The sequence below is a fragment of the Eptesicus fuscus genome, chromosome 4 (assembly GCF_027574615.1).
Source record: "Eptesicus fuscus isolate TK198812 chromosome 4, DD_ASM_mEF_20220401, whole genome shotgun sequence".
Taxonomy (NCBI): Eukaryota; Metazoa; Chordata; class Mammalia; order Chiroptera; family Vespertilionidae; genus Eptesicus; species Eptesicus fuscus.
Genome location: NC_072476.1, coordinates 57,781,803 through 57,806,277, shown reverse-complemented (window position 1 = coordinate 57,806,277; position 24,475 = coordinate 57,781,803). Strand labels below are relative to the sequence as shown.

The following is a 24,475-nucleotide window of genomic DNA, read 5'->3' as shown; positions in this document are numbered from 1 at the left end:
GATTGTGGAAATTTTCTATATAATTTACTACTTTCAGTTTGCTGTGGAACAGGAACATCCCTCTTCCAGGAGGAAAAAATAACCCTGCCTTTTGCTTAGCTATTATTTAAGCCTGTATAGAGCACACCAGTGATTCTCCTTAGGGAGTCAGAGAAGAGACCCACAGAGACCCTAAAAGCAGGGACTCTGGGTTCTGGTGCCAGTACCCCAGAAGGGGGACATGGACTGTGGGTGGGCAGGGCACATCTCTTTGATCTTATTGACTCCTCACCCTTGGGGGCAGGCACAGCCAGAATCAGGCCAAAGCAGGGCCCTCTGAAGTTCAGGGCAAGGGCCCAGGTTGTTGGGCAGGAGTGTATTAAGGAAATTAGTATTTAATCTCAGTTACCTTCTTTTGATGCTAACCTTTGTTTTTAGCTTTCTTGTTTCATGACTAGTATATTTTTATTTATGCCTGAGTTTTTAATGGATACAAGAAAATTATAGCATCTTATTTATTAGTTCAGTAGCTCTGAGATGGAAATAAATCTTAGTGATTAAAAAATTCTTAGATTAAATGCAGTCTTGCTAGTAGACATTTTATTATGAGCTTTTCTTCCTAACTCTATGCCTTGTCCTTATGTTTTGGTTTTTTAGATCGGCTTCCACTCCCCAGGAATATGATTGAAAACAGCATGTTTGAGGAAGAACCAGATGTGGTGGATTTAGCCAAAGAGCCTTGTTTACATCCTTTAGAGCCTGACGAGGTGGAATATGAGCCCCGGGGTTCACGACTGCTGGTGCGGGGTCTGGGTGAGCATGAGATGGATGAGGAGGAAGAGGATTATGAGTCGTCTGCCAAGCTGCTGGGCATGTCCTTTATGAACAGAAGCTCAGGCCTTCGGAACAGTGCAACCGGCTACAGGCAGAGCTCAGATGGGACTTGTTCCGTACCCTCTGCAAGGACCATGCTGGTCTGTGCTTTTGTCATTTTGCTTGCCATTTCTGTAATAATGGTGATTTATCTACTGCCCAGATGTACCTTTACCAAAGAAGGCTGCCATAAGAAAAACCAATCAATGGGGCTAATTCAGCCACTTGCAACCAACGGGAAGTTGTTTCCATGGGCGCAAGTCAGGCTTCCCACTGCCATTATGCCTCTGCACTATGAACTTAACCTGCACCCAAACCTAACCACAATGACATTCAAGGGTTCTGTGACGATTTCGCTTCAGGCTCTTCAGGCCACATGGAATATCATTCTTCACAGCACAGGCCATAACATCTCAAGAGTGACCTTTATGTCAGCAGTTTCAAGCCAAGAAAAACAAGTTGAAGTTCTGGAATATCCATTTCATGAACAAATCGCCATTGTTGCCCCGGAAGCGCTTCTTAAGGGGCAAAATTATACCTTGAAGATAGAGTACTCGGCAAATATATCTAGTTCTTACTATGGGTTTTACGGTATCTCTTACACAGATGAAAATAATAAGAAAAAGTACGTAGCCCTCTTAAATAATTCTGTTTCTTTGCTCTGTGAGACTTCTGCAATATGGATTCCTTTGCCCACCCCAGAGACAGTAACTACAATTCTTTAACATTTAGGATGTTATGTGTGAAAGAGTAGAATGGTGATTTGGAAAAATGTGCTTTTTCTTTCTTAGTCAAAACCTTGAACATATATCATATATCGTGATGGGGTTGGGGACATGCTAATGGAAGGAAATGGATAAAGATTATACCTATTACAGTCTTTATCACAAAACGTACATTATTTTGAGTTTTTTATATATTACTAGAGGCTCGGTGCTCCTCAGCCCAGCCTGCACCTTCTCCAATCTGGGACATCCCTCTCACAATCCTGGAGCGCTGGCTCCTAATCACTCACTCACCTGCCTGCCTGCCTGGTCGCCCCTAATTGCCCCCCCTGCCGGCCTGATTGCCCCTCCCTGCCTCTGTGTGCCGGCCTGATCGCCCCCAACTGCCCCCTCCCTGCCGGCCTGGTCACTCCTAACTTCCCCCTCCCCCTTCTGGCATGGTCGCCCCCAACTTACTCCCTCTGCCAGCCTGGTCGCCCCTAACTGCCCCCCCCCCCGGCCTAGTCGCCCCTCACTGCTTCCCCTGTCAGCCTAATCGCCCCCAAAAGCCTAATTGCCCCCAACTGCCCCCCATGCCAGCCTGGTCAATCCCAACTGCATCCTCCCGCCTGCCTGGTCATCCCTAACTTTCCCCCCCTGCCAACCTGGTCGCCTCTTACTGCGCCCCTCCTCCCCCCCGCTGGCCTGGTCGTCCCCAATTGCCCCCCTCTGCCGGCCTGGTTGCCCCTAACTGCCTCCCCTGCTCGCCTGGTTGCCCCCAACTGCCCCCCCTGCTGGCCTGGTCACCCCCAATTGCTATCCCCTCCCATTGGCCTGGTTGTCCCTCACAGCCCCCCACCGGCCTGGTCGCCCCACGCAGCCTGCTGTTCAGTCGTTTGGTTGTCCCTCACTAACCCTGCTGCCAGCCTGGTCATATGCAGCCATCTTGTGAGGGTGTGAGGGTTAATTTGCATATTACCTCTTTATTATATGGGATAAGATGAACGTAGTTTTCTGTTGCCTTACAGGATCTCTGGGGGAAGCAGAGTAAAGAAGAGTATGGATTATTCTTTAAGACCTATTTTCCTTATGTGTGGAACTTTTAGGAGGTGCTTAGTGATATGAGAAAGAGGGTGTTAAGATGTGTGTGGTTACATATGTCATTTTTAGTGTCTTTAATCTTTGCTGTCTTTTGTTTTTAATGCCACTGGCTATTTTGAATTTGACAGAATTTTTTTTTTTTTTTTTTTTTTTAAATCTAGGAGAGACTTAATTTGTTTTTTTAAAAAAAATGACTCAAGCCTGGCCAGGTGTTGCTCAGTGGTTGAGCATCGACCTATGAATCAGGAGGTCACAGTTTGATTCCTGGTCAGCACACAGGCACAGTAGGGGGCATGCAGGAGGCAGCTGATCAATGATTCTCATCATTGATGCTTCTATCTCTCTCTCACTCTCCCTTCCTCTCTGAAATTAATACAAATATATATAATATATATATATTTTAAAGTGACTCAAAACATAAAAATATTCAGCTCCCTATTTAGACCATGTATTTTGCATTTTAATCTTAGTATTGATAGCATGTAGTTTGAATTTCCAGAAAGATGCAGTGTACACTGCATACAGGTTATTCTTAAAGTAGCAATAATGTCAGATTTTTTATATGCTCAAAGTCCTTGTTAGATCTGCTTCACACAGCTGGAGCATTGTCTCATATTTTTTTGTAAACCAGCATGTGAATTACTGATGCCATTTGGCTAATGTATGCTGGTGTATTCAGAAAAATAGAAATGAATATTTAAAATCTATTTGAGAAAGTTTTTTGATCTTTCTTAAATGGGGAAAGAGACAAAAGCAGGATCTGTAGCCCTATTCTGATAAGTAATTCTTCTCTTTTTATGTAATGCCTTTAAAATAAATGGCATGCTGGCTCTTCATGGGATCTGACATTAAAAGCAAGTTTATAATTGCAGTGGTAGCTCAGGCTTCTTTGCTGTACTTCTCCTTCCGTAATCTCTATCATTCTAGGAATTGTAGGATATACATTAAAAAAAGTGTTCTTAGTGTGCAAACAAATGTATGAGGCAAATCTTTTATCATCTCTTCCAAGCAGATCATTGCCTTTGGAGGAGGAGTCACATAGTGCCTGCTACTATGTAAGGAGAGGGAAAACGTTATGTGGCAGAATAAGATGATTTGTGGTATGGTCACTTGTTGACTCTTGCTATGGCTGGATTGAAGTGTGGAAAATGCTAGAAAAATGGAACACAGTTCCTTAAAATTAAGAAATAGCATATTAAAAATAGTATTTTAAAGTCTTAAATTAGTCTGTGAAACTCTGCTGTTACAAAAAATATATAAATTGATTAACCTACTTGGTTAGATAAAATGAGTGCCCCACAAAAATGCATATCTTGATGCAAAATAAAAGTTTAGCAGATTATTTATATCTTTGAAGATATCTGAAAACTATAATTCAAAGCCATTTTTGGGTCTTTTTCCCACTTTTAATTTTGTGTAGTTCTATTACAGAAGTTTTTTTGTACTTTTTATCCCCTCTGAGGTTTAAGAAGAATAAATATTTAAACAAGTAGGTAAAGTAATTAAGGGATATATTTCTTATTGATTGGAAAATCAGAGTATATGTAAATGCCAAACATGTATTGACACTGCTTGTGGTAAAAGAAGCTTACCAGTGTCATCTAAGAGGTGAAAATGGCCAGTAAATCTAGAAGTTGTTGATGTTAGACTTAAGGTCTAGAAAACAAACTGATGCTAAAGGAACTAGTAAACAAATTTAGGTTGGGGATGTGTTTTATTTCTTTGTCTTTCAATCTGTCAGTGTCTTTTTCTTAAACTCTTGACATCTTCTTAACTGATCTCCTGGCTTCTAATCTTACCACACTTTCCTCTCTCCTTTTTCTCCCATCTTCTTCAGTGTTGTCAAACTCGTATTTCTAGAAATACAGATCTGATCATGTTAGGATCCATTAGCAGTTCCTCATTTCTAACGTGATTTAGTTCAAGATCTGGCCCTTGTTTTTACACAGCCATAGTGAACTTCATGAGCACTTTCCTGAATTCCAACGATAACAATAGCCCATATTTACTGAAAACTGAAGTGCTAGAAGCTGTTCCATTTTATATGTTTAGTTGTTTATCCTATTAAACCCACTAAGAGCAGGATAGCAATATTTTATTTGTTTTATGGGTTAGGAGGCAGAGGCACATAGAGTAACTCATTTAACAATTTATGGCTAGCAAGTAGCAGAGGGGAAACTCAAACCCAAGGCCATTTTAACTCAGAGGCCGCGTTAATATTATTATTATTATTATTATCACTATTATTTTAATGACCTCAGAGAGAGGAAGAGAGAGAGAGAGAAACATCAATGATGAGAGAGAATCATCAATTAGCTGCCTTCGCAGGCTCCCTACTGGGGACAGCACCTGCAACCCAGGCATGTACCCTGACCAGGAATCGAAATGTGACCTCCCTGTTCATGGGTCATTGCTCAACCACTGAGCAACACTGGCTGGGCTGAGGCCACATTCTTAACCACTGTGTTGTACTGCCTCCCTAGTTCACACTCCTTTCCTTTATCCATTGTTATCCCCAGTGCTTTGAGTTCTCTTACCTGACCCCCAGCTAATTCATAATTGTCTTCAGCACTATTATAGGTAGTACTCAAGCTGCAACTAGTATTTCTGAAAACAAATGCAGTTATTAATACAAAAATAAGCTTCAAGGTACTTAACATAAGTAAGATTATAAGTATCATCAAGCAGCAGCCTTCTCAAAGGGACTTTTATGTGAAATAGTTATTATTACATCTCTTTTAACAATAATTTAAGATTTTATTTGTCTTAGCATATTATGATCCAAGTTTTATCCAAAGTGATGGTCCAAGTAGACTTTCTTATATGAATAGTATGGCTATCATCAAACAAATATTATGGCTATTATCAAACTTTATCCCCCTCGTGGCCTTCCTCCAAAATCTTTTGTTAACTGGGTAAGAATTTAGGAGTGGGGTGAAGAAATGTAATGTTAGAAATGTAATATATTTAAATGGTTTCATTTAAGTTGATTGTTATCTTTTTTACAGTTTACCCAATAGAAACAATTATTTGGGCAAATCCTTAACAGAAAGAAAGTACAATAATTTTAACTGTGAAAGAAGAGTTATCTAGCATTTATAATAAGCATCTATGTAGGATTTTATAGCATAGCAATAGTTTTTGTTACAAAAAGTTTTATTTGATTCTTAATAAAACCTTTTAGGTGTTTGTCTGGGGATCCTATCTCAGTCCTAAATTTGATAAATAAGGAAATTGAGACATAAGTCATTGATTTGCCTGATGTGAGAGGGGTGGTAAACTGAAGAGTTTATATCTTCTAACTACAAATCCCACACTTTTTTTCTACTTATCTTTTAAAAGTGGAAATTTAGCCCTAAGCAAGTGAGGCTATCATGTCTAAAGTGGCAGTTGTATACGTGCCATAATAACTGGTACCTGAAATATGCCACACTTGCCCTGATTATTCTACAGCCATGTTTGGATGATTTCCCAAATGTTTTATTCCTCTGTTTAATTGAAAACTTGCATTTCTCTTTTTCAAGTTTTTCTTTTAAACTTGCTTTACTCCCAATCTTTAGATGAGTCAAATTCTCAAATGCTGTTGCTGTGTTCTAAGAGAGAGAGAAAAATGTTAATTCATTTCTGAAGAGAGTAAAGGAAACAAACATACTATAGGACCACTGGTTTTTTTTCAGTCTTCCTGAAAGTGCAAGTTGCAAGTTTAAGGTTTAGCATTGTGAAGCCAGAGTCTTTACAGATGAGTAATAGTAATTAATGATCACCCTTCATACTGATTTCCCATCAGAAGCCTTCTTATGATCTCAGTGGCCATCTCTAGTCCATTAGTCAGCCATTCTTTTCTATTTAATATTTTTATTTATTTTAGAGAGGAAGAGAAAGAGAGAGAGAGAGAGAGAGAGAGAGAGAGAGAGAGAGAGAGAGAGAGAAACAGCAATGATGAGAGAGAATCATTGACCGGCTGCCACCTGCATTGCATTTTCCACACTGGAGATCGAGCCCACAACCCGGCCATATGCCCTGACTGGTAATCAAACCGTGACCTCCTGGTTCATAGGTCGACATTCAACCACTGAGCCATGCTGGCCGGGCAGGACAGCCATCTTTAGTCCCTGAACATACACTGCTCTTTTGTTGTGCTTCCCATTCTTTCCAGATTGTACTTTCTTCCCTTCTCTACCTTTTCAAATATTTCTCACTTTTTAAATGCCTTCTTCAGATTTTGTCACCAGTTTCCTTACAATGTCTCAACTGCTAGTCAGAATCTGTTCCCTACCCTTTGTTTCCAGTGCTTTGTTTTCACTGTTATGACATGATTTTCAGCCTGACAAGTTTTTGTTCATCATATAACCTCTGTCCCTCCCAGTTGATTGTGGATCCTTTAATAAGTAGGATTGTACAGTGTTTATCTTAGTATCCCTAGTACTTGGCAAGATACCTTGAATAAGTACTTGCTCAATAACTATTGGATGAATTTGCATTTGTTTTAGGTACTTTGCAGCAACTCAATTTGAACCCCTGGCGGCAAGATCTGCTTTTCCTTGTTTTGATGAGCCAGCATTTAAAGCCACTTATACCGTCAAGATCATAAGAGAGGAAAACTACACTGCTTTATCAAATATGCCTAAGGTACTGTTCTGGTTCTTGATTATAAACTTTTTGAGTGGATCTCTTTCTTTGTTGAGAAGACTTGAATTCCTCTTTATCATACTGTTGAGAATGACTGAAAACTCATACATTTTTTTTTTACTTTATTGATTAAGGTATCACATATTTGTCATCAACCCCCCCCCCCCGTTCCCTTCCCAACCCCCCCCACACGCATGCCCCCTCCCCCTGTTGTCCGTGATCACTGGTTAGACTCATATGCAAGCACACAAGTCCTTTGGTTGATCTATCTCCCTTGTCCCCACCCTCCCCTACTTTCCCTCTGAGGTCTGACAGTCTGATCAATGCTGTTCTTGTTCTTCAGTCTATGCTGTTCATCTTTTCCCCTAGATGAGTGAGCTCATGTGATACTAGGAATACACTTATAGGAACCGAAAATGAGACAAGCAATAATAGTTATGCTGAGAGGCAAATGAATCAGTCTATAGTGAGTTTCTTTCTGGGCCAACAGTTCTTTTGAGTCCCGGTTTCTATGTCCAACAGTTGTTTATGTGTTCATAACAGCAATGATATTTCAGTTCTGGATGGTGGACAAATGGTGGTATTGCAGGTCCGACCCTCTCTGGTTTGGTCCTGGGCAATCTGCAGTGACGCATATCTGCTGACTGCTAGTATGGCAAGGCATCGTCAGCGTCTTCCATCTCTGGACTGTTTCTCTTCTGACTTCATGGCTGGAGCACTCCTGTCAATTCCTCTCTGTTGCAGGAATCCACATGTCTCGGAGTTGTTTTCTGAAAATGTACAAACATATTCTCGACCAAAAGTTAATAAAGGAATATTTTCTATAAATTTGACTTAATGATTCTTTTTTATTTTTTTTTGCCCAAACGATTTTCCTTTGGCTTGTTTTGACACCATGTATGTTTTACCTGGGTGACTTGCTGTTAGCATTACAAATGAAAGTTAATTTTCTAAAGTAAAAATTTTCTAGATGTAATTTATTTGCAGGATATTTTTCCTTACATGATATTCTTCTACTATCCCCCCTTTTTTGGTTTAAATATTGGGAGGCTTTTGGAAATTTTATGCTGTAATCTTGATAGCTTTTAAATTTTACTTTTTTGCACTAAAATGTGACTGCTTTAGGTTCATTATATGTTATGCAATTTTACCATGAGATGAACTACCAATAAAAATTTTAGTTAACACTTAGTAACAGCTTTTTTGTCCAGTACAATTGATTTTTCTAGAGTATTTGCTTATTTTGATTGGCCAATTTAAATTAGTCTGAAAACTTGACTACTATTTTACTGTCAAATTTAATACTCTAACAACCATCTTGTTTTACCCTGTAATTATTAGTGGAGAGGATTTTTTGCCTTCTTGAGTAGGCCCTGAGCATTCCTGGTGCTAGGCTGGATTTAGATATCATAGACCCCAGTTCCCCGGATCATAGGTGCAAGACATCTCCATCAAGTCTTGTTGCAGTGAGAGAGCATCTGCTGTCGGCCAAGTCTCTGTTACCTGGGTCCCGATTTGAGCTGGGCATGTGAAGCTGAGCAGCCATCGGGGCAGGAGATCTCCTTCAGCAGGGGTGAGGGTTCAGGCCCCTGCAAACTTGGGGGGGTGAAGGTCTGTGCCCCACCTCTGTTGACCCCCAAGTTCACTCCTGATGGCCCCTATGCGACTGTGCCTGTCTTAGGTTGTTCCTTCCCTGAGGAATCTTACCCGTCTCTGGCTAACCAGCCATCCTCCGGGGCCAAGCAGGGTGATGTGAGGTTTAGTTCTGTCTCCTTGGTCGCCTATGCCCCCATGGCCTCCACGCCCAGCACTTGCCTTGGGATCCCCTCGCCTGCTGACAGGGTCCCAGCACTGATCACATATCTTGTGGAACCCAGGTTTCTTCTCCAAGGAGGCCCAGCTGACCCCACTGGGCAAGAGACAGATCCATGGTACCAGCCATCACGAGGTTTCAACCTTGGCATGAACAGAAGCTCAGGCAACAGCTGTGGACAATTGGATTGTGAGAAGCGGGTCCCTCTTGGCCAACAGGGCAAGAGGGGCCAATTTAGAATGCTCAGGTGCCTTCCCAGGGGGCCCTCTACACAGTGGAAGGGATTAAACCCTTTCATGTCCTTTTTAAATTGCTTCCAGACATTCAAAGAATTAGTTTGTAAGTTTATTTGGGGTAATTGTATAATATGCTGTTGTAATTCTAAAATATCAAGAGATGTGTTACGTTTGTCTCCAAGCACCGAACAGATGATTTTTCCCCCCCGCATGGGCGTGAGGAACTATTATAAGTAATGGGGGTGATCCAAATCTGGGAAAAATTTTAATGACAGTGTAGAATAATATCATGTAAGGATATTCTTTGTTCTAGTCCATGGCAATACCCTTTCAAACTGGCTGTCTATTTCTTTTTGTATAGACAAGGTCTTAGTTACATTTTCTGCACTTCTACCGTGGGCAAGTAGTGATAGTAGTGACACCCTTTCTTTGGTGTCCACACAAGCCAGAAACTTCTCTTTAATTTTATACACAAAGTGGCATTGTTTTGATTTTGTGTCATACAGAAGGGAAGCTGGGTAGAGACCCCTGTGTATTTATACTTTCTTGCCCCACCCATGGACCTCCTGGATGACCAAGGTGTTTGGTATTATTGGTAACTACATTAGTGAGGGGATCAGCCCACATGAGTGGTCTTACCCATGAAGGGTCAGGAGCATAAGTCCAAAATACTTACCCTCTTGTCCCGGGTAAAATTACCGTACATCTGATGATTGCTAGCATGGCTGGAAAGGCGTTCTCATGCATTCTTGGGTTTCTGGTTACCTCACAATTTCTTCCCTGAGTGAAACCTCATACATTCTTATTCTTTCTTAAAATACATACATAAAAGTTAAAATATATGTTGGAATCAACTGAGAAGTCAGCCCGATGAGCACTTGAGGAAAGAGAAAGACCTGCTGGGTATGGACTGTATGGGCAGGAAATGTGAAGTGTGTACTATGTACTAACGATGTACAAAATGATTAATACTGTGAACTGAAGATCAGAGTGATATTTTCTGAGATACAATATATTTGCTATTCTAAACAATGATATTTGATAGTGTTGAATCATGATTGACCTGGATGTTTTATTAGTTATTTAAAAGTCCATGTTGTAACATGGAGGTTTAACAAAAACACAAATAACTTTCTTGTATGTGACCTCTGCGTGGGAGGCAATGAGGTTAAAACCAAGTGGAATTGTTTTTTTGCCAAATAGAATGTAGGGGGTCCTTTTGTTGACACCTGAGGGGCTGTGTGCAGCCTGAGAGGAGCCTCTCAGAGCCCATGAGGCTAGTGGAGAGGAACAGTCACATTCAACAAACCCTGGACTGAGCCTTTGTAGGCCAGAGAGGACATGATCTGTCCTTCAACAGGGAAGTTACTTCAACAGCTTCACTCCCAGACATACTCTTCACCTTAATCTTTCTCTGAAAGAGGTGGAATGCCTGCTTGCCTAGTATTCCAAAACATATTGCAATTCGTGATCAGAAAATCCTATAAGAGTGCCTTCATTCCCTCATCTTGTGGCTACTACAGACTTCTCTAATAATTTTGATCCCACTAAACCTTTTTGGGGTCATCACATGGTACTTTCTGAAGTCATTTTGATGCCAGAGGATTAGGGCCAGACTTCCCAGACACAATTGGGAATGAGGCTCTTGGGATGCTACTGAAAGAAGCATTTTCAGAAGCCTCCATGGGAGGATAGGATGTGGAGGATTTTATTGGTGTGGAGTTACATTTCTCTGGTTCCAATGTTCCATTTCCCCCAAGCCAGTCCCGAAAAGAGGGCAACTGAGAGTTCAGCAAAGCCAGAAACAAGGTCAGTGTCCAAAGTTTCTGTTCCATGTTGCAGCCAGGTGAGGTTCAGCATTCCAGCCAGATTAAAGTCTGTTAGTCCATGTGTGGAGGCCAACATGGCCATGCACCTTGCAAGCACAGGAGAGCGCAGCCCCCTGCAGCAGAAGTCCCAAGAGGGCCCAGAGCCCTGGAGCCTAGAGAGTTAACTTCCTTTGTTTGGAAGTTTATTATTTAGATTTTGCTCGATTGCAGTGGTCGCACCCATTCTGGCCAATTACCTGTTTCCAGGTGTGATTGACAGGCAGGCACTTTCCCATATCTCTCAGACCTTACTGGGCATGTGTCTAAATTGCTTTTGTCTAGACCCTTCCCCCATCAGTCAGCAGGGAACAGACTTAGAGTGTTCAATGCAGCTTTTTGGCAAAGCTGTATAAATGGTATGCCTATATCTAGTCTTCCCTTTCACTCCTTTCCTGTTAAATTATAACCAGGTTATTACAATGGCATCAGTTTGTAGTGATATCCCAGCTTTAGCTCCTTCTTTAATGAGTTTATTTGTAGCAGTAGAGAGGAGCATGCTAGATCATAAAGAAGGATTTTGGTTTTGATGTGTTGTGTTTTTTTTTAAATTTTTTTATTGATTAAGGTATTACATATGTGTCCATATCCCCCCATTGCCCCCCACCCCACTCCTGTACATGCCCTCACCGCCCCCCGCCACTGTCTCTGTCCATTGGTTATGCTTATAAGCATGCATTCAAGTCTTTTGGTTGATCTCTCCCCCTTACCCCCACCCTCCCTACCTTCCTTCTTAGGTTTGAGCATCTGATCGATGCTTCTCTGTCTCTGGATCTGATATTGTTAATCAGTTTATGTTGTTCATTATAATCCACAAATGAGTGAGATCGTGTGATATTTATCTTTCTCTGACTGACTTATTTCACTTAGCATTGATGTTGTTTTAAAGGGGAGACACAGAGCCAATGTTACTTATTATCTCTAACTTATATTTATTTAAAGCCATCTTTTGTTTTTGTTTTTGTTTTGTTTTTTAAAGCCATCTTTTGAAACTAAAAACTCCTTAAGATATCCTCATGATAAAGGATGGTAGAACAGACTGAGACTAAGGACCATTTAGAAACCAGTCCTGACAGATTAAAATATGCCAACATCTTTGCTATTTATTTCCTATTTGAATTTTCAGTTTCTCAGTTTATTTGTCACTGTCATTTATTCCCATAGTTATAGAACTGTCATCTTTTCACCTTTGCTTGTAGAAGTCATCGGTTACCATGAAAGATGGACTTGTTCAGGATGAATTTTTTGAAAGCGTGAAGATGAGCACTTACCTGGTTGCTTTCATTGTGGGGGAGATGAAGAATCTGAGTCAGGACATAAATGGAACCCTGGTATGTTGTTATGGTACTGGTCTTGAAAGAGGTTGAGAGGAATTCTTTAATTATTTCTGGTAACTACTTTATGGAGGATAACAAGGTTTTGGATCACAACTCTGATCTAGGACATTGTTCAGACTTAAAAGATAGCATAAAAATGTAGTTTGAAGGAATACTCCAGGTTGTGATTGGAGTAATGAGTAAAGTTGTTTAAGGGTCTCGTGTATCTGTAATTCGACAAAATTGATTATTCTAATTAGGCTTCTATTTGTGACTGTCTAAATGATTATTCTAATTAGGCTTCATTAGTGACTGTCTAAATGAATTTTCTGCCTTAATTTTACAGTAGAGACCTAATAAAGCTGACAAAATAGAAGAAAAAGGTCCTTTAAAGCTAATGATGATTATTCTTCATGATAGAAATGTTTTTGATCCCCACCAGGGAATATTGTCTACTTTTGAACACATTCAATTGGATTGGGTTTCCTGTCTAAACTAAAGAGCTTTATTTTACTCAGTATTCTTGGATCATTTTATTTTGCTAATTAAAAGGGTATACTCCTTCTGATATAAAAGATTATCATGTCTACCCCCTAACTTAGAATATAAGGACAGATATAAGGATTATCTGGCTGTTTATTAGCAATAACATGGTATGCCTTTATGCTCAATGTTAAAGAATGGAGAATTATTCAAGAAGTAAAGTGAGTGTTAAGGGTAAGTGTAGACTGTATATTGAATAAGTGTTCAATATGATTTACTCACCTTTGGGTTGAAAGAGTTTTTGTCAAGTCTAAACCAAATAATTTTTCAGAATCCATTTCAAAAGAATATTAAGACTGTTTTTAATCTGAAAAAAAAAAAAAAAAAAAGAATTCCTCTTCAAGTGTTGCAGCACATATCTAGCCCTGGATTTAGATGTTGCAGCCTTGATAAAAACTAAAAGGCTCAGTCTACAAAGTCAGGTTTGCTTCTTCATGACCCAGTGGAGAACCAAACCATCTCTCTCCTTGAAGCTTTTCCACAGCTGGGCTCAGTCATTCCCTCTGATCTCTCATTGCACTCTAGTTATGTCTCTGTTGCAGTTCCTGTCACACTCTTTGTTATAAAACCCCTGCACTTTTTATTGTATACCGAAATGTATGCATGCTTGGCTTCTTTTCCCTCTGTCCCCTCTTCTTTCTTTCTCTCTCTCTCTCTCTCTCTCTCTCTCTCTCTCTCTCTCTCTCTCTCTCTCTCTCTCTCTCTCTCTCTCTTTCTCCTGCACTTTTTCTACTCCCTTCCTCCTTCACTCCTTCCCTCTCTCCCTCCCTCCTTCCCTCCTTCCCTCCCTCTCTCCCACCTGTTCCCTAATCCATTCCTTTTTTTTTCTTTCTTTCTGCTGCTATATTGGCTTTTTACTGCTTCAAATTCATCTGATATTCAAGGTCCTCTTATAAATTAGACTATATTTCTAATTGCTCCAGTGTGAATTCTTCAAATTTTATACATCATTCTGATAGGTAGGTAGGTAGATAGATAGACAGACAGACAGACAGACAGATAGATAGATAGATAGATAGATAGAATTGAGAAACTTTTTTTTGCTTTTTATCTACATGTTAGGAAGCAACATGGTTCATCATGGAATGTGGAGTCTACCTGGGTTCAAATCTCTCTTCTATAGTTTACTAGCTGTATGCCCTTAGCAGGCTGCTCTGTGATCCTCTCTAAACCTCACCGTCCACAACTCTAATACTATATTGCCTGACTAGCCTGCTCTCTCAAGGATTACATTTTTTAAATTCCTATAAAATGTTCAGTACCTCGCAGATAGTAATACACACACACACATACATACACACACACACACGCATGCACGCACATGGAAAGTACAGTCTCTTTTTTGCATATGCAAACATCATGAATTTCTTGTATGTCTGTAAATATGAATAACCTTTATTATTTTTAATGCTACCCAGTAATAAATGTGTTTTGAAAAATTTAACATTATACAAATAAATAATTTTTATTAACTTTATTTTTTTTATTGGGAAATGGAGTAACATGCATGGAGTTATACTTTTTATTTTCTAAATCTAATGGGGGGGAGGCATTAGCCCCGTATTGCTGATGAAGAAATGGTGTCTCAGAGAAGTTTAGTAGTTGACCCAAAATTACATAGCCAGTAAGTGATAGTCAGAATTGTACTGTCCACCACAGTATGCTGCTTCTTACACCAAATGACTTAAATAACTTCTGTAGGTATGGTGACCAGAAATTCAAACTTGGAGTCTACCAAAGGAGTTTTGTTATGTTAAAATGTGTCAGTGTCTAGGATGGTTTCTGTTTTGTAATATTTGACATTAGGCCTATTTCACAAGATACAGGAATAAGGCAGTAGGGCTTTGCTTACTAATCAGTCTTACCAAACAACTAAAAATGTCAGAGTTGGCTGTAGATCATTAAATATATCGTGTTCAGTGCTAGAGACTAGTATGTTGTCAAAGGCCCAGGGAAAGAGAAACATTTGTTTTATTATTTCTGTCCATTCTCCAGTGTTCTTTGAACCTCTCCCTGACTTCAGGAATGCCAGAATTACATAGCACATTCCAGGCCAGTTTTAAAATACACTGCTTTATCTGTTTGTCTTGAGGTTTTTGTTTTGTTTTATTTTCCCCATTGCCTGACTTTGTTTTTACCATAGGCAGGTCTAATTAGTGGAATCAGAATTCAGTGGTGGTTAGTCAGATGTGGACTATTTAACATTCGAACAGAACCTTCAACAGCATTATCCATATGAAGTTCTAATTTTAATTTATTCATTTTCAGTCAGGAACATGGCTTAGTTCCATATTTCTGCTAAAGCATTTCTACCTCAAGTATCTCTCCACCAGCCAGGGACATTGTTTATAATTTATATCATTCTCCTGAAGTCCCATCTAATTAGTTATTCTGGGTAGACTTGATACTGTTTTTATTGTGTAGGGTTTTTATTGTTGTTGTTGTTTTTGTTTTTTTAGGAATATATGCTTTTTTATGTGTTCAGCTGTCTGTTTAGGAAAGCTGGTATTCTTTTAGGAGCAGGCTATATTATTATCCTTTTGGGTGGGGAATGAGGTTTAGTTCTGGTTTTGTTTTTGTTTTATCTATTTTTTGCTTTTATTAAATTAAGGAACAGATTAAGTTAAACCTAGCAAATCTGTTACTCATCAGTCTAAAAACACTTTGCTCTGAATCTTTAATTGTGTTTTTTAGAAATCCTTAGCAAGAAATCTTGCAAAAAAGGTTTTAAGTGGTTAAGTCTTAAGGCCTAAGCACCAGTTTAGTTCCGTTTGCAGTATTTAGAGTGCTTTTACCAAGACCAGAATGCTGGTCAACACTTTCTTTGTTAAACTAAATTGCCCTTTTTGTTTATCTTCTCACTGCTTCTGTTGCTCCTAAAATAAGCTTGATCTTAGTTATAAGGACCAGATGATTTATCTCTATTGAGCACTCATAGCACACATTCTTTTAAGGAAAAAGAAAAGAAGTTAAAATATACCAAAGTACCTTTTTCCTAATTTTTGTATACCAGAAATGGGACTAAGTGGATCTTTTGGTCAGAGTTCAGTTTTATATAAACTTCCCTCCCCCCCTTTACTTTTCCTCTGAGGAAAGATGCTTTTCACTCACAGTGATGAAAGTGGCCAAATGGCTTGCCTGGCAAAAGGATGTTTGAAGAGGAATCTGGATGATATGGGTGATGTTTCTATTGGGATAAGCATCTTCTAGATGATTGCATCAATTATAACATAAAATATGTATGTCTGGAAAGAACAGGCAGAGAGAATAAAGACATCTCAAATTCCAAGTGATCTTGGTACAATCATTTATAATAACACACTTTAAAAGAATATGTCAGGCTTTTTTATTTTTTTAGCAATAACACTTATTTCTTCAGAGGGGAAAGGATGAAGGAAGGGCACCTGTCAGCAGCATGAGCTTGAGTTCCCTTGGCAGGTGGTGACTGAATTCAATAAGCTGTGGTCACAGCCCTGTACTAAGGGCTGCGGATGGTAGAGTGCTGGGCTGGTGAAGTAGTCTTGGCCACATGCTGTGGGAGGTTACATTTCTTCCATAGTTACTTTAGAAAGCAACACATTTTTAATTGGCTAACTCTAGTTCTAGACACTTCATTCTTCCAGTAATTTGCCACAAATGTTCTAGTTACACATATTTCACCCATTTCTGATGGAACTCTATTAGTAGTAATGATAATAACTACCATTTATTCACACAAAGTTTTTATTTTATTTTTTATTTTTTTTATATATTTTATTGATTTTTCACAGAGAGGAAGGGAGAGGGATAGAGAGTCAGAAACATCGATGAGAGAGAAACATTGATCAGCTGCCTCCCGCACACCCCCTACTGGGGATGTACCCGCAACCAAGGTACATGCCCTTGACCGGAATCGAACCTGGGACCCTTGAGTCCGCAGGCCGATGCTCTATCCACTGAGCCAAACCGGTTAGGGCATAACTACCATTTATTGAACCCTTATATTGTGTCAGGTACTATTCTAAGTTCTATAAATGTATTAGCTCATTTAATCCTCACAGCAGCCTGTGAGGGTAGGAGCTACTTGTATCGCCATTTCATAGATAAAGATACTGAGTCACACAACTAGCAGAGACTTGAACTTGGCACTCTAACTACAGAGCCTGTACATTTGATGCCATATGTCCTCCATGATTCTGTGATTAATGCATATGGTTCTATAGACTGAAGCCCCACATAAAGGGACTTACGGCTGAAATCTATTTGACCTCTTAGAAATTGTTAACAGGTTTTCAGTCCTTTAATGGGAGACTAAAATCAATTTAAAATGAGAGTTCACCAAATGATGAATTATTTAATGTCTCCATTTCCCACCTGCTGAAATCTTTATTTTGAGGTTTTTATTTTCTGCCATGTCTTGTCCATATTCCCTTTTCCAGGGGAGTATAGAGGTTTTTTTGTGTGTTTTTTTCCAATCAATTAAAAAACAGTAAATATTGCTTTTAAAAGACCCATTGCTTTTAACATAATGGTTTACATTTTGTCTTTTGATACTTATTGAATAATATGTTTACAGTTAGTCACATCTATGTGTTTAACTTACGCACTTAGAAAAAGAGAGAAAGAATAACAATTTAAGTAATGTGGGTGATTGCATCTGCCATCCCCCTGAGCGAGCATGTGCCCTGGAGTGAATGAGGAATGGGGGCATGAATTTATCATCCCCTTAAGTTGGCTTTAGTTACTATGTGCCACTCATGGAGTGTTTCACTCTTCTGGGCGTGATTATTTTTTTATACAATGTGGCCTATTTTCTTATACAACTGGAAAAAAGCAAGCCCTCCCAAGGCTGGAAGCAAAACTGGCTGTGCCTTACTGAAAGAGAGTGTGTTGGTTTATAGTTTTTTTTCTAGAAAAAGTTCAACAAATGTGCAATTTCTGCCTTATGTGTTTATTTTAGAACTAACTCCCTCTTAAGATGCGATTCCTCTGTGTTGAGTGCCTGCCTGCTCGATGCCAGGCACTGTGATAGGTGTCAAAAGAATTAAAATTTGATTTTGTCCTTTAAATAATTCACAATCTTGATAGCTCATAAGCAAGGGAGGGTAACTATAGGTAATGGGGAGGAAGAACAGAGTATTGTAAAATTAAATGGGCAAATGCTTATAAATTGCTGTAATCTGACCCAAAATAGTTTATTTTAGATGTTATGTTAACTATTTAAAAAAGGAATTGTTAAGGTTTGTGGGTTTTTTTTAACATCATTGTATGCCTGGAAGTGATTTGCTAAACTCTGTAGGTGCTAAAAGAACTGTAAGCAACAATTTTTGTCCTGAAAAATCTTGCAACTCTCTGCAGTTTTGCATATGCCAATCTTGACAGTGTTCACCTGAATAAGTAATTATACCTGGCCTTACATCATACATAATGTTTCCTTCTAGGTTTCTATATATTCTGTACCAGAAAAGATTGGTCAAGTTCACCATGCCTTGGAAACAACTGTGAAGCTTCTTGAGTTTTTTCAAAACTACTTTGAAATTCAATACCCACTTAAGAAATTGGGTAAGAATCAAACAGTGCCTCTGATTTTCATTACCATTATAACCTAGAATCATTTTGCAAATGTTTTTTAGAAAGAGCTCTTGCCAAAGTTATTATAAAAGAAAACCAAGAAACACAGTTAATGATTTAAAAATTGTTTGTATTTAATATCATTTAGATTTCATGAGTGTATCTGAATGTGGAGCTTCAAGTTTATGGGGCTATTACAAAGGTGCTGTGTAAGTGGGAATGCACTTAGGGCTTAGTCTGGAGTTTAACTGATTCTAACTTCCTAAAAAGTTCCTGATTCAGATAATAAAAATTGAGTAATGGGCCTGGGCCGTGTGGCGCAGTGATTGAGCTTCGACCTATGAACCAGGAGGTCACAGTTCAATTCCCGGGCAGGACACAGGCCCAGGTTGCGGGCTCGATTCCCAGTAGTGGGTGTGCAGGAGGCAGCGGATCAATGATTCTCTCTCATCATTGATGTTTCTATCTCTCTCTCCCTCTCCCTTCCTCTGAAATCAATAAAAACATATTTTCAAAAACTGAGTAATGGAAGCTCTGGAAAGCAAGAGCATTTCAGTGCTCTTCAGCATGGAGCTGTTTTGGGTAGAAGAGAGTTGGCCCTGCCCATTGTGAAGGTATTAGGTATCTCTTCTTTTGCTAAGGAGCAGAGGAACAGCGACTCTGCAGGGGTTTTATCAGGTTTTCATCAGCTGACCTAGTGGTGAGGAGCATACTGGGCTAGAGTAAGGAAGGTTCCATTTTGTTAGGAGTATAAAATGAACTCTGCCTCCGGATCCACAGTGATAAAACAGTGGGTGAACTATTTTGATTTAACCAGGAAGTACCTTAAATGAGGGAAAGTTGATTACTTTTCTCCTGTTATGTCCAGATTTGGTGGCTATTCCTGACTTTGAAGCAGGAGCAATGGAAAATTGGGGTCTGCTCACCTTCCGAGAAGAGACACTGCTGTATGACAATAATACTTCTTCAGCAGCTGACAGAAAACTGGTTACTAAAGTCATCGCTCATGAGCTGGCCCATCAGGTATTAGCATCCAAGGCTGTTTTATCTCATACCTGTGGTCTACTCCATATCCTAGAGTGTTAGAATAAGTTTAGAGGCTAATAATAATTTAGCTGTTTATTGTAATATTGCATTCATAATAAAATGATGCTTTTGAACACAAACAATTTCAGATGAAAATGCCATCTAATGTTTGTATAGGACTTTACAGTTTATAAAACATGGTCCCATGTATGATCTCACTTTTCATAACTGCTGTAGGGCAGGTGAAAATCCCATTTACAGATGTGGAAACGGGACTCACCGTAAGTAAATGACTTGCTCAGTCACACAGCTAATGAGTGGCAGCACTGGGTCCTAAAGAAGCACTATCTCATCAAGATCTCTTTCTTTTCCCCATAACACACAGCTGTTTGCCACTGACAAATGCCAGCTGCTCAGTATAGCTTTGTGGGGAAAAATCTTTTTCCTAAGTTGCACTCTCACAACACTTGGACTATAGTTGTCATCACTAGATTTATTTTTTCTCTCCTGCTAGAACTGGATTTTTTTTTATTAATTTGAAAGAGGAAGGGCACTCTTTGTATGCCATGGAGAAAAAGAAAGAAAATTATGGGTACATAAACCTCCCTCTGTCTTCCCCAACACCTGTCTGTCTCTTTTGTATCCTTGATGAGGTGCTTATCAGTGTTGGGTATGCTTTAGGGGTGTCATGATGTGGGAGGATGTGGAAGAAGAGTAGAACATGCCCTGGGCTGTTTACTCCCTGTCTCAAACTCAGCCTGAGCACAACTGTGTAGACTTCTGAAGACTTCATAACGAGCAGGCATATGAAGCGTATACTTACTGTTAGAGTGTTAGGCCTGTAGTCAAGAGGTCTCTCAGGGGCTTTCCTCTAGATCCGTTATTTCTGGGGCCTCCCACCACGACTTGGGGAGTATTTCTCTGTTCTTCGTCTTTAGGACTTACAAATCATCTTTGTCTGAAACAGGTTTTAAGATATCTTTGAAATACATATTCTGGTAATTCAAAAGTGTTTTGTTTCAGTATCTAGTAAACTTACTGATTTACTGCTGGTTTGAGTCAAGCCCTAGGCCACACTGACTATTGCATGCCTATCACCACACTTTATTTCAGGCATTTTTGAGACATTTTTTTCAAAGAGTCTTCTTTCATTTTTTCCTTCTTACTTCCTCATAGAAGAACACATTTAAGATCTTTCTGATTTCATTTCTTTATATGCATACCAACTTGCCTGAGGAATGTTGTTTGAATTCTGTTTTGAATCATGTAAATACTCTCCTCAACTTGGGTAATTGAGGAGAAATGTGAAGTATGGACTCTCTAAATATAGGAAATTGTCACACAGAAATTTACTTTTTAGTTGTCATGGATGGTTATAGATACAACAGAAAAGAATCTTCCTAACTTGATATTAGAAAGTAGAAGAATTTCATTATGTAGGAAATCTCATTTTTAATGAGGTGTCTAAAAACTGTTTTTGTTACCTAATATTTAACATGTGTTAAATTGAAAAATATGCTAATTGCATGTCTTGCTTCTTTTCTCATTCAATTAAGGTAAAATGTTAAAAATTTTATTTTACTTTTAAAGTAAATTTACACAGCTTTTGTAAGTCTTTAACTTGAATATAGTTTATTTAACTATAATGACTATATTTTTATGTAATTATAATCTAGTTATAGGTGATAAACCTAACAATTCAATTATTAGAACATTCTTGAGAATGTAACTATTTTGGTTGGTTAGTAATTTGTTTTTCCCCACAGTGGTTTGGTAATCTGGTAACGATGCAGTGGTGGAACGATCTATGGTTAAATGAAGGCTTGGCTACTTTCATGGAGTATTTCTCTTTGGAAAAAATATTCAAAAAGCTCTCCAGTGTAAGTATAGTGTTTTTGTTGTTGTTGTTTTTTTTTGTTTTTTTGCCTACTATGAGTGCTAAGGGAGGAAAGACTCAAATCATATTCGCCATGTATTTTCTATGCATTTGCAGAAATGAAACTATTTCTAGAAAGAAACAATAAAATTGGCCTCTGTTACTTATATCTGTACCTCTTGAGCTCTGACAATGAAAATTATGCATTTATTTACTGACATATTTCATTGAAAGCTGAAAGTATGTGAAATTATTTTACATTTTGTTATTAGGATAAACCTTTTAAATTGATTTGCTACATTTTATTTTCAAAAGTTGTGATTCTTCTGCTTGAAAGAATTTAGATATAATTGAAAGGCCTTATTTGCAAAACAAAACATTTTATCCTGTGCATAAAGAAAGAAAAAAATTAAGGTATTTTGTAGCAATACTGTCTGTTGTCACTGTAATCATACTTATAACAGTGATACATAAGTTGATACAGAAAAATAATTTTCCCTTTTTTAGATACAAACCATATTTTGTTCCTTTTCAAAGACTTGGAACACTATTTTGTTATAGAGAGCATAATAATGCCACCACTTTATTAGACTCTCTGGAGATGTTTCCCATCCTTAGAAATATTTGGACACACTAGGCTAATATATGACAGTTATTGCCAAATAATTCAAGCAATAGGTGGGGAAGTATAAAGATCTCTTTCAACCCTAAAATTCTGTGACTTTCTATTAAACTTCTGGCTATATGACCCAAGACTTCTTTAAAACAGGAATATTCTTAGAGCTTTCTATGTGAAATTTTTGTGTAGGACCTATTCAAAAATTTCAAAAGGCACAGAATGAACTCCTCTTTAGTTAGGAGACTAAACAAGATACTTTAAATCTGTGTTTGCTCCTTAATTAAGCCATGAGATTCACAGTTTCACCACTTGGTGGTGCCCAGAATGTTTAAAAGCTTCTAATATATATTCTAGGGGAGCTCATCTCCTGAGATCTCAAAGAATTCTTTCTGTTTAAGAGTTATATTTTATTTCAAATGAACCCAGTTAAAGGAAATATATATTACCTTAACAGAAAAACTGGAGTGTATATAATAAATCGGCTTAAGGGTGACTTTTTATTTTAATTTCAGATTTTTATTTTTGTTTTTTAATTTTAGATTTTATTTTTAAAATATACACTAACTTTTTATACTATTCATCTTGAATATCAAGATTTGGCATTTTGTTGCTTTAGTAATAGAATCTTAATTCATCCTTATACTGTTGTTGCTTAGGAAACACTTTTTCATGTGGCCAGGAGGTTATAATTTTATTTTTAAATTTGAGGAATATGTATGAATAGCACACTTCCTATATTTTGCAAAAGCTTGTTCTGAAGTTGAGTAAATCTGGTTATTTTTTAATAATGTCCTTAAGTAGTAGTCTAATTTATATAAATAATTGCTATACATGCCTTTGCCTTTGATACTGTTCATGATTTCCTAACCTGTCTCATTTTTTACTAGTATGAAGATTTCTTGGATGCTCGATTTAAAACCATGAAGAAAGATTCCTTGAATTCATCTCATCCAATATCATCATCTGTTCAGTCTTCAGAACAGATTGAAGAAATGTTTGATGCTCTTTCCTATTTTAAGGTATTGCTATGCACATTAGTACCTGGAGTAGTTTTCAAGTTAATTTCCTATGTGAACAAGCTACATGGTTTTGATTATTATAAAAATTAAATGAGTATTATTTTCAGGTATCCTGTTAAAATTTAAGATGTTTGCTTCTATTTAAATTTTGGACTTAACTTTTTCTGGGTTATTCTTTTTTTTCTCTGTCTCATTTAAGTTCTCTGACTAGTATTCTGGGCATTTAACTAGATCTTATAGAAATATATCTTTTAAAGTTGGTTCATTCTTTAGATCTGCAGGTAGGATATGTCCAGGGAGGGTTCTAAGCAAGCCTTTGGATGTGTGATTCAGGATTGAGGTATATTCCAAAGTCAGAATTTCCAAAACAAGTAAGCAAACAGATATTAAAAGAATTGAAGTTCAGGAGATTCCAAGATGTCTACTGAGTAGGTGGAAGCTACTCTCACCTCCTCCAGCACCAAACCAGATTTACACGTAAATTGTAGAGCAGTCAACCTGAATAACCACCTGAAGAACAGCTGAATAGGTATATCATAACCAAGGGTTTACAGAAGAAGCCACATAAAGATTGGTAAGAAGAGGAGATGCTGCAGCTGAGAAGACGCAGGGATATCTTGGCTGCAAACATCCCCCTGAAGAGTGTGGAGTCTCAATCCCATGCCAGGATCCCTAGCCCAGAGCATCAGAGCTGGGAAGAGAAGTCTGCATAGCATCTGGCAAGTGAAAATCAGTGGGGCCTGTCTGCCCAGAAGAGGAGGGCGTATTCTAGAAACCCTGGTGCTCTTTTAAAGGGTAAACACACACGATCTTGCTTTCAGACACTCACCTGGGGCTCCAATAGAGGGAAGACGACTCAGGGCTACGAGAACCATAAAGAGAAGATCTGGGTGGCATGGCCCTGAGGAGAGATCCTGGAGGTCCAGCCACTGAGATCCCTGTCCCACCGCATTCTGGCGCCATCTTCCCAGGGCCCAGCACTCCTATTCCTGCAGCACCAGCCTGTGGAGTGCACTAACCCAGACTTCCAACAACCAGTGACACCTCCCTACCAAGCTTGAGTCCTAATGAGGGGTATGTTGGCTGCATGCAACAAGGAACTTTTATGTGCTCTTTTTCTGGAGAAGCAGTTGCCAGTCATTGAGCCATGTGGCTTTGGAACAGGGGCTGGTCTTGTCCCCCTCCTGCAGCCTCAGCTGCCACCACTCCCAACAGAAGACTCTTTTGATCTGTCCTCCCGGGTCCTGGTGGCCCTGCCTGGCTGAGCTCAGTTCCACGGACAGACGGGGAAGGGAGTGCTGCTCAGAGCTGGGACCTTTGGAGCCT

The 24,475-nt window shown here is 38.9% G+C and overlaps 1 protein-coding gene across 5 annotated transcripts in view; it reads left to right on the top strand.

Annotated features, from left to right (window-relative positions):
• LNPEP (leucyl and cystinyl aminopeptidase) overlaps window positions 1-24,475 on the top strand; it is a 192,168-nt gene that overhangs the window by 35,836 nt on the left and 131,857 nt on the right. For 4 of the 5 annotated variants that reach the window (XR_008555844.1, XM_054715042.1, XM_054715044.1 and 1 more), the window contains exons 2-8: window positions 637-1,477; window positions 7,148-7,286; window positions 12,400-12,531; window positions 18,480-18,600; window positions 19,478-19,632; window positions 21,402-21,515; window positions 23,018-23,149. Coding sequence is in view for 4 of the 5 variants with exons in the window: in XM_008144521.3 (XP_008142743.1) it covers window positions 637-1,477; window positions 7,148-7,286; window positions 12,400-12,531; window positions 18,480-18,600; window positions 19,478-19,632; window positions 21,402-21,515; window positions 23,018-23,149 (1,634 nt within the window). In the remaining variant the exon portion in view is untranslated. The remainder of the gene's footprint in view (window positions 1-636; window positions 1,478-7,147; window positions 7,287-12,399; window positions 12,532-18,479; window positions 18,601-19,477; window positions 19,633-21,401; window positions 21,516-23,017; window positions 23,150-24,475) is intronic. The other variant, XM_054715043.1, reaches the window with a different exon arrangement.